Source organism: Vidua chalybeata, chromosome 10 (genome assembly GCF_026979565.1).
Source record: "Vidua chalybeata isolate OUT-0048 chromosome 10, bVidCha1 merged haplotype, whole genome shotgun sequence".
Classification (NCBI taxonomy): domain Eukaryota; kingdom Metazoa; phylum Chordata; class Aves; order Passeriformes; family Viduidae; genus Vidua; species Vidua chalybeata.
Genome location: NC_071539.1, coordinates 21,772,238 through 21,790,681, shown reverse-complemented (window position 1 = coordinate 21,790,681; position 18,444 = coordinate 21,772,238). Strand labels below are relative to the sequence as shown.

The window sequence follows — 18,444 nt, the reverse complement described above, 5'->3', positions numbered from 1 at the left end:
AAAGCAAAACATTTTGAAGCCCAGGAAAGTACCACTAGCCCACCCACCTGGTTTTTTGCTCTTCACTGCTCCCTCCATACACTGCTTTTCTTTCTTGGCTGTCTCTGAGCAGCCTAGGAGATGAAGAGGAGCTTTGGAAAGGGTAGCTGAGGCTGCAGCCTGGGCTGCTGCTGCCCTCTCCTGGGTCCAGGGTGGCCGAGAAACCAAGAGATTATTTTTAAAAAGAGATTCCTTCAAGCCTGGGTTCATGCCACCCTTGGCTGATCCTCTTTCATCCTTGCAGGGAGCAGCACTCGGAGGGTGCCAGGCCCAGGGATGCTGCCCAGGCTGGCACAGGGTTGGCCTGGCTGTGCCATTTGAAGGCCTGTTGTCAGATCCCTTCAGGAATCCCAGCACAATTTATGGCATGATCAGCTTGGAGTGCAGAGGTACAGCTGTGCTGACCCCGTGTTGTGGGAGCTCAGGGTTTCTCACCTCATTTGCTGCCTCTTCTGTCCAGGATGGTTTTCTTTATATTAAACTAAAAAGCCTTCTAGATAAGAGGCTATGGCTGATTCCTTGTACTGCAGACAAGTTCCCAGCTCTGCCCCTCACCTTGGCTCCACTGCCAGCTGGAACAAAACCTCATATTGCACCTTTTGCCCTGTCTCACCCAGGCTGACCCCTGCCCAGGAACCCCTCCTGGCCAGAGGGAGGCATCAGCCAGGGGAGCACCCAGCCCTTCAATGCAGGAGGGATCTCCTACTTCTGCAACAAAGTGGGGACACCCTCCTTCCAAAATCTGAGCCTCTGGGATCCTATTGCTTGCCTCTCTAAAAAGTGGCCAAGAAATCACAGAAAGCTATAATGATGTGGGTTGGAGGAGACCTTAAAGACCACCTACTTCCACCCTCTTGCCATGGGCAGTGACACCTCCCTCTAGGTAGGTTGCCTGCCTCAGGATTGCAGGTTCCTCAGGTTCTCCAGACAGAAAAACCTGTGTAGGTGACCCATGGCTGGGAGTTGTCCATGGGCACCTACAGAACACAGGAATAACACAGACAGTTACTGCCATAGTTAATGATAAGAGGATGATGGAGCCTTCCCTGCAGCTCTGAGCCTTTAATTCAGCAATTGGCTCATGGTTTCAGGAGCTACTTAAAGGTTTATTCCAGTGTTAGTGCCTTGTGAGAGGCTGGGAGCTCAGTGTTGGAGGGCTCAGAGGCTCTGGGGTGTTAGTGGAGCTCTGGCTCCCTTCTCAGTGGAGCACAGAAGAAGGTGGGGTCAGTGGTGTCCCTTTTCCTGCAGCCTGCCAGGAGTGGGAGGCTTGGAGTCAGTAATACAGACCCACATCTCCCAGGAAAGTCAGCACAAAGCAGAGAGAAGCCCTGGGAAATGAGTTGTGGCTAAAGCCCTCCTACCACAGAGTGTCCAGCCCACAGGTATGAACCACGTTTGCATACCAAAGACCTGTGCAGATGGGCCACCACAAAACCCTGTGGTGGCCAGAAGCAGCAGCTGGACATCCACGAGGTGGTGCCAGACCAGTGTGAAGGGAGCTGGGTGTCCTGTACACCCCCAGGTGGAAGTTCCTCACTTTTCCTTACTCACCAGCCCAGATCTTGCTTGCCTGATCTTTTTGGTTGTTGTTTTGTTTTGTTTTGGTGTAGTTATTTTTGGTTTTTTCCCTCTGGAGTTGACTCATATTGAAGTTGGCTCCACACATGGAGCCACTCATGTTGCTCCCGGTGTTTAAGAGCCAAATCAACCCACTTACTGAAAACATTGAGTGTTTGAAGAGCTGGGGAAGAGAGGAGCTGCTGTGATGTGACCTACCTCTCTGGTAGAACCAGCTGCCAAGCACAGGCACGAGGCCACCACGATGGGCAGTGGGACATGGGCCAGGTGGGAGCTGTGCCTCAGTGCCCGTGGTGGGCCATGCAGCACCTCTAGTCTCAAGTTCTGGCCTTGTCAGTCCTGCCAGAAGAGCAAGCTGCGTGGGCAGTAATTCTTCCCCAAAATGCTCTTCCAGGCAGCAATGGAAAACTCCGTCATGGGCTATTAAATATGGAGCCCCTGAGCCACAAATCTTGCCCCAGTTGGAAGTACCAGACTATTTATACACTCCCATGTAAGAGCCATAGCAGACCCTTGGCTGTCTCTGTTGCTTTTTGAACATTTTCCAGTCTTGCTATATGCCTCCAGGACAGGGAGAGCAGAAATGTACTCCATGAATTATGGATGTGTAGAGGGTTTTAATGATCCTCTCCCTTTTACAGGCTCCTCTTTTCCAAATGATTTTTTAACCTGTGCCTCTTGGAGCATCTGGTAACTCCAAACTCTCATTCCAGGGAGGGGGTAACTTGGGGCACATTATAAAGACTGTGAAAAGAAGAAAATAGAAAAAAACCCACATTTGGTCCCCATTCAATGCCAGCTGCCATTTTATTTTTGCTTACCCAGTGTCACAGGTCATTGTTCACCCCCAGGTGCTGATGGGCTCTTTACCATAACAACCACACAGAGGTGGAAGCTGTGAGCTGGAGGATTGGAGACAGTGTTGGACACCAGCACCAAGGTTTTTCCCAGCCTGGAGAGCTGAATCCTCCCCAGAATGGTTCTTCATTGTTTACCATCCTCTCTGCTTGCTCCTCTTCATCCTCCCCTCTGGCTGGGAGGATGGCAGGAGGCAAATGGTGTGGGAATATGGGAGGAGGGGACCAAGGTGGCGAGTCCTGGGGATGGAGCAGTGATAGCCTGAGCCATTCCTGGTCCTGGGGGCAGTGGTGGCAGCTGCAGCAGTGCTCCCATCCCATGGCATTTTGGAGCATGTCCTAAGGGGCACATCCCCGTGCCTGGAAGCAGCGTCTGATGGGGCAGGAGGTGAGAAGGGAGCACGCATGCCTCCCCACCTGCTTCCCCTCCATCTCCCCAACTCCTGGCAAACATTAGTCCAGCCCCTGCTCTGCCTGGGAGCTCTTGCCCCCATCCCTGGGAGGCTGCAGGCAGGACACTGAACAGCTCTGGCTTGTCCCTCATCCTCAGGGTGGGGACAAATGGGACCAGGCACCCAAGGCAGCTCCATCCCCTCTGCATGGAGCATGAGGACAGGGAGGGGTGACACACAGCAGGATCAAAGGAGGAGCAAATTCTTGGTGTCCTAAGTAATGAAAGCCAGTGAGGTATCAAACCCTTTAGGGCTTGAACCCTTTTGTCCCACACTGACAAATTGGAACAGAAAAACCCCTCTTCCTAACCTCTCCCTTTGGTAAGAGCAGTGTGAGAGACGCCCTTGGGGCCCCAGCCCTGCCCACAGTAAGATTTGCAGGGCCAGGGTCAGGGTTGTGGTGTAACAAGATGCTTGATGAAGGCTTTGAAAGGCTTTGCTTTATCTGCTCATCCTCATCCTCACTGTCCATAATCGGTCCCACATCTCTCTGCCCCCTCGGCCATCTGCCTGCCGGCCGCGCTGCCGGTGGCCCCGTTTTCCCCTTGCTCCATCCTGAGCAGCAGGACTCAGCCTGCTGAAATCCCCAGCGAGGTGGGATTACCAGGCACTGTCTGGAGCTCAGATCACCTGGGTTTTGCAGTCTTGGGCAGAGGACAGAACTTTGTGGAAAATAAAGATGGGATAGGTTGGGAGTGTAAGATGTCTCCTGAGGCTAAACAGCTGATTTACCTCCTTGAAGGCTTCGTGCCAGATGAATTGGTTTTGCTGGATGTTTTAGGTCCTGCTTTGCCCTGCCTGGGCTGGGAGACAGCCACACTTCCCCATGCAGCTTAATGCTCCAGGCATGATGGAAGAGCAGCTTAAGAACCCATTAGGATTGCAGCTGGCAGCCAGGAGTGGATCCAGGCGAGGCAGGGTGGGTGGGTAAAAAGCATCATGGCACACAAGGACCTTTCATCTCTCCACTGCCACATCTAGGGATGGGGTTTGGCGGGGCTGTGAAAATAAGCTGGAAGAGAAGATGTGTCAGAGTATCTCCAACATCATCACACCAAGCCCCTGCATGGGATGGACTGGGAGCCCGTCAACAGCCTGGCTCAGCCCAGCTAGAATTGAGGCCAATGGCAGTGGGCAGTTCTGGGGTGTTTGAGTTTTTCTCCAGCCTGTCAGGAGAAACACAGACCCTTCAGCTGAATCAAGTCCTCACAGAACAGCCTTTGCATTCCACCCACCTCCTTCATCTTTTTGCAAACCCTGAATCTTTCCCAGCCTAGAAATGGAGACAATGGGGGACTGCTGCCAGTAGCTTGTGGAGGGGCTGTTCTGAGAGGTCCCCACCAGCTTTAGCCCTGCTTGATGGCAGGTGCTTGGGTTTGCAGGGGAGTTGAGGACTCACTGAGAAACCCTGGGAAGAGGAAATATTAAATTCCACCTACTGGGCAGAAGCCACTCCCATTCAAAATGGATCCTCTCATGGGATGTGGCTTTGTGAAAGCCATGGCACTATCCACACCTGGGAGCAACAAATCCAGAACTGAGGAGAGGGCAGGGGGGCTGGGGAGAGAGTAGCCTTGGTGATTTGGTCTCAGCTCCAGCCACACCATGCTGCAGGCCCCAAATGATGGGCTGTAGCCCAACCACTACAGACCCCACAAGCACATCCAGGGGCTCCTCCAAGCCCAGGCAGCATCCCACAGCACAGGCAAAGCAGGAGCCCAGGCAGTCAGGGAAGAACAGGAAGCAAGATCCTTTATTGTACACAGTACAGAATGTAATGCAGCTTTGCAGGAGATACATAGCCCTGCTTGAATAAAGATATTTCAAATCAGTCCTCAGATTAACTCCTCCTGCACTGCAGACCTGCCACACCGAGCAAATGGTTAAAAACCTGTCCCCAAGCTGGGGTTCCCAAAACCAAGTGCTCCCCATGGGTACAGGCCAGTGCAGCCACCATGGGGAGAGCAACCAAGTCATTGTAGAGTTAATCTTCATACTTGCCAAAAAACAAAAAAAAGAAGAATCAGACAAAAAAAAAAAAAAAAAAAAAACACAACTAAAAATAACCAAAAAACCAAACAAAAATTCCAACCAAAGCTAACTAAAGAAGAGAAAAAAATCCTATACAGCATTTACAACAAAACATGTAGCCTGGTGCAGGGGAGGCAGGTATGGATATATGAGTGGTGGAGGAGTGTTAAGAGGTGCAGCAAGGGGTGGGGGGAGCTGGAGGGAAGTGGGGTATTGAGGAAGGGGGTGGGGTCCCCCATCCCTGCCCACCTCAGCCTTACGGCCCAGCTCCGAGGCCATGCCAAGCAGGGGGAGCGTAGCTGAGCCAGTATTGGGATTCAGCCCTGGCTCCCCTGGGAAAGAGGACTGGAGCAGTGAAATGGAGTGGACCAGATCCTTCGGCAGCCATCCCAGGAAGCCATGGGCATCGAGGGCTCCCCCCTGCCACCAGGAAAGCCACAGGGGTGTCCCCAGGGACAGCAGCCGAGCTGCAAAAAATAGCTTTGCCTTAAAATACAAAAACTCTACAAAAATCAGTTTAGAAACCTTTAGTATTTTCCTAAAACATCCCAAAAAAAAAAAAAAAAAAAAAAAAAAAAAAAAAAAAAACAAACAAAGAGGAAGTTAGTGTCAGGGTCTCCTCCCCCAAAATGCAACCCATGGCCCATAGCCAGAGCTGGGGAGGATCGAGGGCACGGAGAGGATGCAGGAGGTTCTATGGGAACAAACAGGTTACATGGGGAGGGGGCTCAGGAAGAAGGCAGAAGGCTCCTCGGGGTTGGGGTAGGATGCTGCGCACATCAGCCCCGGGGCGCTGGCCCGGGCGGCCCCCCCGCATCCCTCCTCTCTGTGCAAATCAAAGCCCTTTCCACCACACAAGGCAGCTACGCGGATTGTGCTCGATGCAAAGCAGATTGTCGTGACAATTGGCTCGGTAGCCACGCAGCCCAGCCCTGGGGCACTGCCGGGGCCAGGCCCTGGGGAAGAGACTGCAACTTTAGGCTCCCGGCGCCCCAAGACATCACACTGATGCATGGCAGGAGGTGCCAGCCACGGGCAGTCCTGTGCACTAGCCCTTGGAAAGGAAGGGTGGGAATTCGGCGGCAACACACGTGGGGCGTTTTAAATTCCTCAAATCTGTGTGTGCACCCATGCTGTTTGTCGCTGGGGTTTGTTGGTTTTTTTTTTTTTTCCTCCTCTTATGGACAGCCAAAAATATTCTTTAGAAAACCGTGTTTGCCCCAGGTGGATGCGCTAGTGCCAATGGCTCTGCCAGCCGGCCGAGTCAGTAGGCGAAGCCCTCCGCGTAGGGAAGGCTGCCACAGGGATCCATCTCCAGGAGGAACGCCGGGCTGTCCTCAAAGTGTGTCAGGGGCACCGTCTCCTCCTCTGGCACCGGGCAGTCTGGCTCTGTCTTCAGGAAAGGGCGCTGGTTGTCGGGATAGGCCATGGAAAAGAGGGCATCGGGGTCACAGACGAATTTATAGACGTACCGCTCGCCGGCAACCTGCAGGGAGGAGGGATGGGGTGAGAGGGGCCCTGAGCATTACCCCTGCCCTGGGGGAGCACCACACACCTCACATGGGACCTAATCCCTCTCCTGCTGCACCCTGGGACAGCAGGGGACCGTCACACCCTGCTGTGACCTCACCTTCTGCATGATGCCTTTCTCATAGTAGTAGCGCAGGGAGCGGCTGAGCTTGTCGTAGTTCATGGCTGGTCGGTTCTTCTGGATGCCCCAGCGCCGTGCTACCTACAGGGAGAGAGGTGGCAGCCATCAGGGCTCCAGCCAGGGCTGCAGCAGGGATCCTCAGAGGAAATCACAACTGAAATGCAGGCTAGAGGTTTGTTTGAGGGGGCTGGGGCAGCTGGAGAGAAGGTGTCACTGTGGTCTGGGAGCAGTTCCCCGCCTGCCATGATAAATGCTCCAGCTGTGACCACACAGCCACCACCAGATCAGGGGCCAAATCAAAAGTCATTTCATTAGGCAGAGCCTGCCAAAAAGGCTGCTTCAAAATACCACAATTTCCATACGTGGCGCAAGAGATATTATGGGTAATTACCCACAATGCGCAGCTCGGTGCTGGCTACAGCTGCTCTCAATTACTCCCCAAACAGCTCCTTCCTCTGTGTCACCCTCCCGTGGAGCTGTGTGGCTCCAGCACGGAGCTGCTGCTGGAAATGCAGGGCAAAGGATGGGAGCAGCTTGGGAAGGAGGGAGCCGTGGCAGAACTCAGCAAGAACTCAGCAGAGCAGCAGAACTCAGCAAGGCACAGCACAGAGGCAACACCACCACTGGCTGATGACCACTGCCAGCTTCAGGAGCCAGCACATGCCGCGCCAAGAGGCAGTGGGAGATACTAAAGGCAAACTTCAACAGCTGACTGGAGAGCAGAGATATGTGTCTCGCCTCAAGCGGGAGTGGGAAGGTTCTGTTGTGCGGGAAGGAGGCACTCCTGCATTCCCACAGGCACTCCCCAGCGCCAGGGCAGGACCTCTCATACCTCCTCAGGCTCAATCAGCTTGAACTCCATGCCCCGGCCGGTCCAGGCGATGAAGTGGGCGTTGGCAGGGTCATCCAGGAGGGTGACCAGGAACTGCCAGAGCTGCAGGGAGCCGCGCCGCTGGTAGGGAGGGCCCTCACGGTACAGGGTGGGCTCCTGCTTCACTTTACCTGCTGGCACAAAGACACCTGGTTAAACAGCCTGGCTCTGCCCCTCTCCCAGGCTGTGTCACCAGCAGGAGATGTGTACAAGAACATGGGTCATCCCTGTGTCTCAGCAAGGATCAGGCCACGGGGTGGGAGAGGTGCTGGGGATGGTGCTGCAGGCAGGTAGGTGTCTGTGACAGAGATGGAGCATGGCAGCGATGCCAAGTTGCCACTTGGGATGATGCTCAGCAGCTCTCAAGAGCACCGTGCCAACACTGCTTGGCTTCATAAGCCAGGCACTGCAGATCCCAGCACCCCCCACATCTTCCTCCATGAGCCCTGGTTCCCCTGTAGGCCTCCTCTGGGGCCAGATTCTTACCCTCCAGCCTCTCGGGTACCACGCATGTGTCATCAAAATACAATCGTGTGTCCTTTTCATATGAAAATCCTGTGGGGAAAAGACCCTTTGTGAGCATAGGGCCCCTCCACTACCCCAAAAAACCCTGGCTTGGCTGAATCCAGCACAGGACCCCATCCACAGCTCTGGGAGCAGAACTGTTCCCAGTTACTTCAGTGGCTGAGCGCTGTGCAGCTCTGCCCCCCCCCCTCACTGCTCCCAAACCTTATTAGCAGCTCTGCATTATCCCAGATTCCATGGCACTGCTGTGCCCTCACAGCACACTCACAGGGGCTGCTGGCTGCTTTTGGGGCTGGTGCCAGCACATGCAGCTCTCATGGGCCCCATGATGCTCTCGTGGGTGTTTTCTGGGTGCCCAGGGAGTGCTGCCTGCCACAAGGGAGGGGTGGGATGGGGTCACAACAGGAGGAGAGTGGGGGAGTCACTCACCGTCATGGCTGTTGGGGAAGACATTCCCCCGTAGGTACGAGGACTGGCAGTTAGGCACTTCTGAGGAGGAAATGAAATTACATTAAGGCTGTAAACCCTGTGGGTGCCACCATGGATTTGGTAGCATATTCTTTACCCCCAGCATGTCCTGCAGTGAAGTCTGTGAGCCTTCCCCCCTCCCCATGCTTCCATGTCCACTACATCCACCCTCAACACTGGGGAAAAGAAACCCAGTATGATTTGGGGTGGCACTGGAATTTAGACTGGAGCAGCTCAAGTTTTCACAGGCCCTACATGAAGGGAGGCACTGCTGCACCTCCCCTACCATCTGCTTGGCTGTGCCACCCTCCATCCCGAGGTTGGGGTATTTTTAGGTCCTAAGGCGATTAGAGGATTTTTCCGTGATGCTGGTAGGGTCCAGCAGCCAGCAATCACAGCTGGCCCCAGGCCAGAGCCAAGTGGGGACCCACCAGGCGCTGTGGGGCACCCCAGCCTGTGGCCACGGCCCTGACCACACCACTGGCATCAGGTGAACTCCTGCTGTATCCCCTGGCTTTGGAAAAGGAGGACAGAGAGGAAAGAAAAAGGCAAAGCAGTACCCCAGCACCACAGGAGCTCCAGGGTGACACAGCATCCACTGCCTGAGCCTCAACCCTGCCCCTGCCGTGCTGAAGGCAGAGATGCTCTGCTCCCTGGAGTGTCACTGGTGTAACCCCACCCTGGCTGCCCCTGACTCACACCCACCTGAGTCAATGCAGTAGTCCCGGGGCTCCTGCTTGATGCCCATGGGGGGCTGGAAGCTGTGGCCGGGGGGACCGGGCAGGCCAGGGCCGCCGTGCTCGTAGAGAGGGTCATGGTACTCCTGCTTGAATCCCTGAGGGGGGCAGGGTGCAGCAGGGCCCAGGGGCTCCGACAGCTGCCGGTGGTAGATGGGGCGGCTGTCCCCCGGGACCCCGGCCTGCGGCGGGAAGGGGTGGCAGGGCTCCGACAGCTGCCTCTGGAACCTGGGGGAGAAGGATGTGGCATTACTGAGGAGTGGGGGTCAGCTCCCACCCCAAACCAGAACTGCCTGGCAGCTGTGCCTTCAGCCTGGGCTGCCCCCACAGCAGGCTGGGATGGTTCCTCAGAAGCACAGCCACCACAGGGGCTCATCCCCTGGGGACCCAGCGGGGTGCTCAGAACCCCAAGATGGAACAGCAGGATAACACATGGGCCACCACAGTAAAGCACTCTGGCCTTCAGGTATCTGGAAAGGAATGAGAAAAGGAACAAAAACCCACCCCCAACACTGATATCTCTGTAAACCAGTAAAATCTGTCCCCAGCGTGGGGGGCAGGGGCCAGGGATGCTGTGCATGGGTGGGCGCTTACGCAAAGCCAAATCCACTCCGCAGCTCCAGCCGGCCGCTAATCCGCCCGCGCAGCTGGGATTAAACCTTGAACTCGACAGCAGGGAGCACTATTTTGGGCTCCATGGTGCTGCCACCACTGCTCTGACAGCACAGTTTCTGCTGGTGGCGATGGATGAGGGACCATCTCGAGGGGGTGCTGCCACATCCCCTCGTCCTCCGGCACCTTGAAAGGTGATCTTGGATCTCCGTGCGGCTCCTCTCAGCCGGCCTTGCACCATTTGGCTTTGTAACCCGAGCTCTCCCAGCTGCCGGGCTGGGATTACTCCATTTCCGAGCCATGTCCCTCTGCCCTTCCTGAATGAAACCCAAGCCCCGTGCTGGCACAGTGCTTCCCAAGGGGTCGCAGCCAGCCCCCTGCACAGCCTGAAGGTCACACGGAGCCCCGCTTTGCTGGGGAGGGATGCTTGCCTGCTGTGGGCACATTCCAAGGGCTTCCCTTGGCCCCACTGCATGGCTTTTGCCAGGCTGCCACATCTTGTCCCATGCCCAGAGGGGTGACACGGTGGCTGTCACAGCAAAGGCCATCCAGTAGGTGCTTCCAGCAGAGCACCTACTGAGAGTACCCATAGGAGCCAACCCAGGGTAAGGGAAGGGACTGTCAGAGCCTCCAGGGACATGGGAGTGATTGGGAATGAAGCCACCGCCCAGAGAGGAACAGGGGTTTCACACCGCAGCCCACAAAATCATGGTGATGCCATGCAGTGCATGGGGAGCTCTGGAGCACCCCCAGCCCGGGGTGCACGGCAGGACAGAGATGGTCACAGCTCCACAGCCCAGTGGGGCTTGGCTTGGGAGGCAGAGCTGCAGTGGGTGGGAATGAGGAGAGCAGAGCCCTGACTCAGGACCAGCACCTGTAGGAACTGGGGTGGATGCAGGAGTCAGCCTCTGCCTCCCTTGCCTTTCCCAAAAGGGAAGCAAAGGCTCTGCCCGGTGTTCAGGGACTGGAAGGAGCTGTTCCCTGTTAGTAGGAGAAAGAGCCAGAAGATCCTGGTAGGAAGCGGCAAGTTTTGCCACACGGGACCACAGGTGACAACACTTGGCCCACCAACTGCAACCACAGCACGGGGACAAAAGCACAAGCACTTCTCTTTCTCCCCCACACTTTGGGACCACCGACCCACCCCAAGAGCCCCCACAAAGCCCCGGAGGACTCCTGAGGTCACTGGGGCGAGGGCTTACCTGTGCTCTGCGGGGAATTGGTTCTCAGACATCATCTTTGGCATGTGGACGGGCGGGTGCGGCGGCCGCGGCACGGCGAAGGGCGGCTGCTGCCGCTGCTCCTGCAGTGCGTGGGGGGCCGGGGCAGCCCCATGGGCGGCCACCGGCGCGGCGGGGGCCGGCGGGGGCGGCAGGGCCGGCCCGGGGTGCGCGGGGGACACCGGCGTGGCGGGCGGCGTTAATGGCTTGAACCCGGCGGGGGGTTTCCTGTCGTAGGCACTGCCAAGGGAGAGGGGCCGGGGGCTGACGGTGACACCGAGGGACAGCACCGCGTGGCACAGAGTCCCCGAGGGCTCTGCAGGCAGCGGTGTGCCCGTGCTACCTACCAGCAGTTGTAGAGGCACTTGTCCCCATAGCCGGCACAGAGAGCCTGCTCATGGCTGCAGGATGACAGATCCGAGGACGGGCTGGGCAGCTCCCGCTTGATCTTTGCCGGAGGTGGGGCGTGCAGGACCACTGCAAGGACACCGAGGGGGACACAGGCTCACCCACAGGGGAGAGGGCGATGGGAGCATCACCCCTGCAAGCATCAGCTCTTTGCTTGGGAATAAGGTGCTGACTTAACGCCCTGGGAGCACTCACCAACTGAACCAGGGTGATACGGTACCCTGCCAGACCCCAGCACTGGCAGAGAAGAGAGCCAGGGTGGCAAGGGAGGGCAGAGCTGGGACAGCCACAGCAGCCCAGGACATTGTTCTCAGACGGGGAATTGCTACAAGGGCTGCGAGGCAGCTTTACAACAGCCTTAGATGAGACACTGCTGTCCACCAGCCCCTCAGCAAGTGGAGCAGAGCCCAGGTAGCACAGGCAGTGACTGCCTCCCTGAGACATGGAGCAAAGGGTGAGGGGGCTTGACAAACTGGAGCTCCAAGGCCCCATAAAAAGCAACCCACTCGCCCTCACAGGGGTATACCCCCTTCCAGAGTTTTTAAGCAGGATCCACCTTGCCGTAGCCAGGGTGGTCCAACAGGATCTAGGCCTAGGGTCCCACAATTGTATGAGCTCAGGTGACAAACATCCCATTAAACCCAAATTCTCTCCACCCTCTCCCAAGCTCTCTTGCTATATATATAATTATAAACTGAGTAATATACGCTTAAGCTAATTAATTCCTAAAAGCAGGCGCCCTAGGAAAGGGAAAGCGCCTCAGAGACCTGTACCTAAATAGTGCCTCAGAGGAGAGCCAAGACTAATCGGAAGTGGAGTATTAGCTTCATGTGAAGCCTAAACACAGCACAGCTACACTGGAGAGGAGCAAATAGCTCCAGGACAACTGTTCACAGCTTGCCAGGTAATTAGCTGCTCCCCTAATTTGTCAAAACCTTTAAAGAGCTGCTGACTCCCCTTTCTACCCATCCCCCCCCTCGAAAGGCCTCAATACAGCTGGTACCAAGGGCATAAACCTCCCCCCCCTCCCCGAGAAGAAGGATTTGAAACACAAAGCCCAGCGCTGAGCCAGCACAGCCCCCCACACGCCTTCCACCCAAGCCGGATTTATCCCACTCCTCCTTCCCCCCTCCCCAGCGAGGTTTTGCCACTCTCAGCACTTCCAGCCTTAAAAGGGGGCCAGCACGGTGGCAGCAAAGCACAGGCACCCCGTGAGCCATGGGAAAGCAAAGGGAACTGGCTTTGGAAGGGCTCCAGCTGCCTATCGCGGGCATGGTTCTCCCAAACAGGCTCCGTGTTGTTGAAGCGAGTTGTTTTTCCGCCAGTCGTACAATGGGGTCTGGTTATTCATTGAAAAAAAAAAAGCCTCCAGTCCCTGAGCAGGCACCACCCTCCATTCACAAACACTTCGTAGCGCTCCATTCATGTGGCTGAGGGAGGGAAAAAAAAAGAAAGGAAAAATTTCCCCAGAGCTTAGCACTGCCATTCAAAAAAAAAGGGAAATGAGCCTTAAGATCCTAACAGAGACCAGCTGTCCAAGCCGGGACTCTGTGCAACGTTTGGATTCCTTACACAAACACGGCGGGGCTGGCCGGCGCTGCTCAGCACGGCATGCTCCTACGCCAAGCTCATGGCCAGCGAGGCTGGAGGAGTCTGGGGGGGCATTGGGGTGCAGTTTTTGGGGGGAAGGCGCTGGGTTTGGTTGGGCAGAGAGCAGCCAGGTGGGAGGAGCTGCCCTGCCCCAGCACCCTGCACCTCAAAGGAACACCGGGTGCAAAAGCACTTTTACCCTTTCCGGTCCTGCCCTGGGCACTATAATTAAAAGCTAAAAAAATATATAAAAATACTCAGAGGGAGCAGCTCAGCTATAGAGAGGGCTGGAGCAGATGTGTCAGCAGATCCACACCAAGGCTGAGCCACGGCAGCAGCAAGGACACCCCAGGGTGCCTGACAGCCCCTCTGGGCTGCTTTAGCCTCTCAGGGTGGAAGGACCCTGGGGAGGCTGGGCAAGGCACCAGCCACACGTGCCACTGCTGTGCCCAGCCAGGAGGGGAGGTAGGGGAGGCTCAGGCAAACCCTCCCAGTGCCATACAAGCAGTGGAACTGGAAATGCCCCCAGTGCCAACCATCAGACATCTCCCATGGAAATGGGTGACACCACAAAGCCACTCGAGGCCTTGAATTCCCAGTGAATCCCTTGATGGAGGACAGGGCAGCTTATTCCCACCCATCAACACGACTGGACCTCCATGAGACTAAGCTCAGAGAGCACTGGCTTCCTCTGAAAGAGCCAAGGGAACGCAACCAAGCCACCACTTCCAGCCCAGGGACACTGGCACCCACTCAAGCTGTCACCTGGGAGCTGAGCTCTGTGCCTGCCCCTCCATCCCCTGGCACTATAGGACGCACCCAAGGTCACACCAGGAGAGGAGTCAGAAATAGAAGCCAGGATCCTGCTTTCCTTTGTTTAAACAACTCTTCCTCACAAACAAACCTCCCTCTTTCATTTTGGTGTGTAAGAAACTCCGTGCCCTGCCTGTGGCTGTTGCCACGTGCTGCCTGCGTGGGGAGACCACAGGTACTCTGGGGGAAAAAAAAAAAAAAATCACTTCTTGTGGTGCTTGATCTCCTCAGCATGATCCCATCACTTCTCAGGTACTTAAACAATCAGTGGAGACATAACACTGTATGTGCACCCTTGGCCACAGGACCACATTGCTGGTGAACTCACACCCATGCCCAGCCAGGGCCACAGCATGGTGAGCTCTGTGGAGTCACCACAGCCTCCTGGCTCCCATGGAAGGATCCACCACTTCCCTGGGCAACTTACAAGCACTGAATCTGGCCTCATGCCACTCGGTCCAGGGCACTAAGAACAATGCATCTCTCATCTGGAGTGGCCTTGCTTTCCTTACAGTGGGATTTCCTCCCCAGCACAGCGACCCGCTGCCCCCCAGATTACTTTGCTACCAAGCCCCAACTTTAAGACCCTGTCTGCCAGGGACCTTGGCTAAGGAATTGGGAACAGAGAGTGGGCAGTAGCAGAGCTGCAGGCAGCTATGAGGGGGTTTTAGCAAGGCAAGAAGGATTCTGAGCATCTCCAAGACTCCACGTGGCACATGTAGCAACACTCCCCATTGCAGCAGGGTCCAAACTGAGCCTGGTTTGTCCCTTTTTGCTGCTGTGCCAAGGAACCTTGGCCCTGGGAATGCAAGATGGGGCACAAGATCGAGGTTTGCTCAGGATAAGAGAGCAGGAGTTTCCTCAGGGAAAAGGCGTGGAGCCACACAACTGCAGAAACAGAGTCCTAAAACATCCGAGGGACTAAGGAGGGATCTACCTTTCCTCAGAAGCCAACGGATGCTGACTGCCAGCCCAGGAAGGCAGCATGTCCCCGCTAGTGAAAGCTGGGTGCAGACCTCAGCTGCACCAGAGCCGTCCTTCTCCCCCTTTCTACATGGCACACAGCTCAAAACTGGAGTTTCTCTGCTCTGTAAACTCTCTCTAGTGCAGGGATGCAAGAGCTGGGCTTCCCATTCCCCTCAGTCTGAGTTCCTGCACAGCCAGCACTGCAGCAGCAAGAGAAACCTCTGCTTTCTCTCCCCAGGCAAGTTAAAGAAGGTTATTGCTGCAGGGAGTCACACAGGCAGATCTTTCAAGTGATAAAATCATTTTAACACCAGGTCCACAGGCTGAGCAGATCAGAACATTTTAAGAGTCCTGACTAAATAAATGCCTTTCTCTTCTTCTCTTTTTCCTGCATCACCCCGAAAAGTTTGTCTCTCCTCTCTGAGCTCTTCAGGTTACAAGGAAAAAGAGACTGCCAAAAGGCACTGGAAACAGCTTCAGCTTCAAGAGCCACCCTCCCACGCACACTGCAGTTTCTACTGCTCCGAGCAAGAGCTGCTGGGCTGTGCTGGGGATGTCAACAGACCGTTGTGTTTCTGACTCTGGGCTCGCCTTTTATCTCAGGGGAGACAGGGGAAAAAAAAACACATCTGAAGCTTGGGCTGTCTGGACCGGCTAAATGGCAAGCTTCCCGCTCCGAAGTAACCGAAGAGCAATAATTAACACGCATTTGCTGTCGGAGGAGATACCCTGCTGCATGCTGTGACAAAGCTGGAATGAAAACTCTGTTCGACTGCAGGCTAAATTTGATTTCCTTCGAGTTCCGTAGCTGTCTGGCTCAGCAGCAAAACCCAGCCACTGACACCAAGCCACTACTTGTGTTTGCCAGGTAACAACTCAAAACATCCTGATTCCGCCCCCGTTCTCCCCCAGCCGACCCCAGAGCAGCTCCCGGAGCTGTGCGAGCCCCACACGCCATTCCCTGGCCCCTGCCCTCGCCACTAACCCGCTCTGGCAACACAGCACGGCTCAGAACCAACTCTGGCTCTTATGCAATTCACCAGGGACTGCATTTTCACTGGCCTCCTTTTAAAGACGCTCGCTTGCCAGTGATTAATGCTGCTTAAAGCGGCTCAAGTTTCACCGCTCAGGCTCGCTCTTGCCAACAGCGCTGGGGCCAGGACTCTAAAAAGCTCTAGAAACTGCAGAGATTGTGGCTAACCAAGCAGCCCAGCACGGGTTATCTCTTCCACTTGAAAAGGAAAAGGAGTTTTTAGAAGCGAATCCACCTCACTAGGAACAAGCATCACGCCTCAGAGGAACCCAGAGAGCAGTTTAGAGCTATTTCCATACATCTGGCCATAGTTTTCCTCATTAACAAAAGACAGGACGTTGCACGTTGCATCTCTACGAACCCAAACCACACGTGCTTTCTCTCAAAAGCCCATGATTTCACCTTTCAGCCCCAGGAACAACTGCTTTCCCAAGGAAGCAACTCCAAACCCAGTGCAAATGTTTGCACAGGCACCCAAACGTCTACCCCCAGAGAACAAAAACCCGGAACAATCACTTACAGTTGTCAGACTGGAAATCTGGGACAAACTGTTCGTCATCGGGGACCTGAGCTAAAAAAAAAACAAACAAAAAAGTGGGTTTATGGCATTTCCAGTTCTCAAAAAGATGCTCGCAGAGAGATTTTACATGGCAAAAGGGGGAGGTGAAGACTTGCCTTCAGCTAGCCAGGCCTCTTGGAGCTGGCTGAGATCCTGGAAGAGCTCTGGAACAGAGTGAAAGACTTATGTGCTCCACAGAAGAATAAATAACACTGCCATTATTTGCAGGATTATTTCTAAAACAACACGAGGCAAGTGGTCCCAGGCGCCAGCCCTGCCTACCTTCCGAGTCATGGGCCAGGTCAGTCTCCAAAAATTTCCTTTTCCTATCGGACCCCGGCCGGCCTCGGCCCTCCTCTGTGCAGGACTTCTGCAAGGAACAGGGTGACAGCTGCCCGTGAGGGTGGCAGCCCCAAGGCTGGGGGTGCCCCCAAGGACAAGGGGGGCACTCCCAAGGATGAGGAGTGGGTGACCCCAAGGTCGGGGAGGAAGGTGTCAACGGGGAATCAGGGTGAGCAAACTTACCCCGGGGCCCATGAAGGGAACCTGCTGGTCGTAGAAGCCGTCCATGGTGCGGGCGAAGCGGGCAGTGCCCCCGGCCCGCTCAGCATCGACGCCGGCCCGGGAAGGGGGGTCCCGCCCGGGCTCCGGCAGGTGCGCGGCTGGGGGGTGGAGGGGACACGGAGGGGGAGGGATCACACCCGGGCCCCTGCCACCCCCAGGGCTGGCTCGGTGCCGCCACGCCTCCCCGGGGAGCCGGCCCGCTCCTGCCGTGGCGGGTCGCAGCCCCCCAGCTCGTGATGTCACCTAATTTCTATAGAAACGGCCGTGACATCACGCGCCGTGGGAGCGGGAGGAGGCAGCGGGGCGGGTCGCGCTTCTTTTCGCCTCGCCCCCCTTCCCTTCCCTTCCCTTCCCTTCCCTTCCCTTCCCTTCCCTTCCCTTCCCTTCCCTTCCCTTCCCTTCCCCCGCCCCTCACCGCTCTCGCCGCTGCGGGGCCGCGCCGCAGCCAGGCTCGTTCCCACGCCACCCCGCGCGCCCCATTCATAAACTCCGCCCCCCCCCCCGCGCGCTTCTCCCCCGAGCGCGCGCTCGAGCGCCCGCTGGCGCGCGCCCCCCGCCATTCACACCACGCGGCCCGCGCCATTCATAAACACCGCCCCCGCCCCAAGCCCGGGCCCCGGCCGCGCTGCGCCCCGCCGCCAGGCCCCCACGTACCCGGCCGGGGCGCCGCAGCCTCAGCGGCAGCGGGGCGAGCCGGGAGCGGGGCCAGGGATGACGCGGCGCCTCTCCGAGCCTGGCCACCGCGCTGCCGCTCTGCGCCGGCCCGCAGCCCCCGAGCCAGCGGCCTCCGCCGCGCCCCGCCCCGCGCCGCTTGTTTACCCTCCGCGCTGGCCAATGGCGTGCCGCCGCTCTGCCGCCTGCGCCATCTGATTGGCTGCAGCGTCGCTCCGCGCCCGCCCGCGCGCCGCTCCGCCGAGCACCATTGAGACCGGCTGAGTGGGCGGGGGCGGAGGCGACCAATGGGCGCGCCGCGATTTGCCTGGCTCCGCCCCGAACGTTTTTCATTCATAAAAAAATAGAAGGGGGAAAAGACTGACGGGTGGGGCCGGGGCAGCGCAGGATTTAAAGGGGCCGCGGCCCTTTGCAGGAGCGCCGATGGGGGTTTGACGGGCGGCCTTGGGGGTCGGAGAACTGGCGGGGGGGACAACCCTCGGGTCCGGGTTCAGGGTGGTGAGGAAGGAGCGGGTCCGTGCACAACGGGCCCAAGAAGCTGCCACACAGCAAGCCACGCAGATGGTACCGACCTCGGGCCTCACAGGCCGTGGGGTCCCCTCTGCTTTCTCGGGACGTGGTTTCACACAAACAAGGCAGCGTCCCTGCGAGCCCAGGGCCCAGTAACCGAAGCCTGAGTACTGATTTTGGCAGCCTTCCCCTGAAGCCACGGTTGCCTTTAAAAAGGGGCATGGGAAAAGTATTTCCCACCTGCAAGGGCTCTGGGGCCATGGATCCCTCCAAGCAGATTCATGGACA

At 56.7% G+C, this 18,444-nt stretch overlaps 1 protein-coding gene across 3 annotated transcripts; it reads right to left on the bottom strand.

Annotated features, from left to right (window-relative positions):
• Window positions 1-4,652: 4,652 nt before the first annotated feature.
• On the bottom strand, window positions 4,653-17,684 carry ETV5 (ETS variant transcription factor 5). 3 transcript variants are annotated; one of them, XM_053951627.1, is made up of 13 exons: window positions 17,629-17,684; window positions 16,936-17,072; window positions 16,693-16,780; window positions 16,527-16,574; window positions 16,372-16,422; window positions 11,389-11,518; window positions 11,024-11,281; window positions 9,178-9,437; window positions 8,434-8,493; window positions 7,966-8,034; window positions 7,441-7,613; window positions 6,588-6,689; window positions 4,653-6,443 (listed from the first exon to the last, which is right to left on the bottom strand). In XM_053951627.1, exons 2-13 carry the CDS (start codon window positions 16,978-16,980, stop codon window positions 6,222-6,224), a joined length of 1,506 nt encoding a protein of 501 aa, XP_053807602.1. In that variant the 5' UTR covers window positions 16,981-17,072; window positions 17,629-17,684; the 3' UTR covers window positions 4,653-6,221. The 3 variants fall into 3 exon arrangements, with proteins under 3 accessions (XP_053807602.1, XP_053807603.1, XP_053807604.1); XM_053951628.1 differs by lacking the exon at window positions 17,629-17,684 and adding an exon at window positions 17,390-17,454; XM_053951629.1 differs by lacking the exon at window positions 17,629-17,684 and having other exon boundaries at window positions 7,441-7,610; window positions 16,936-17,190.
• Window positions 17,685-18,444: the final 760 nt, after the last annotated feature.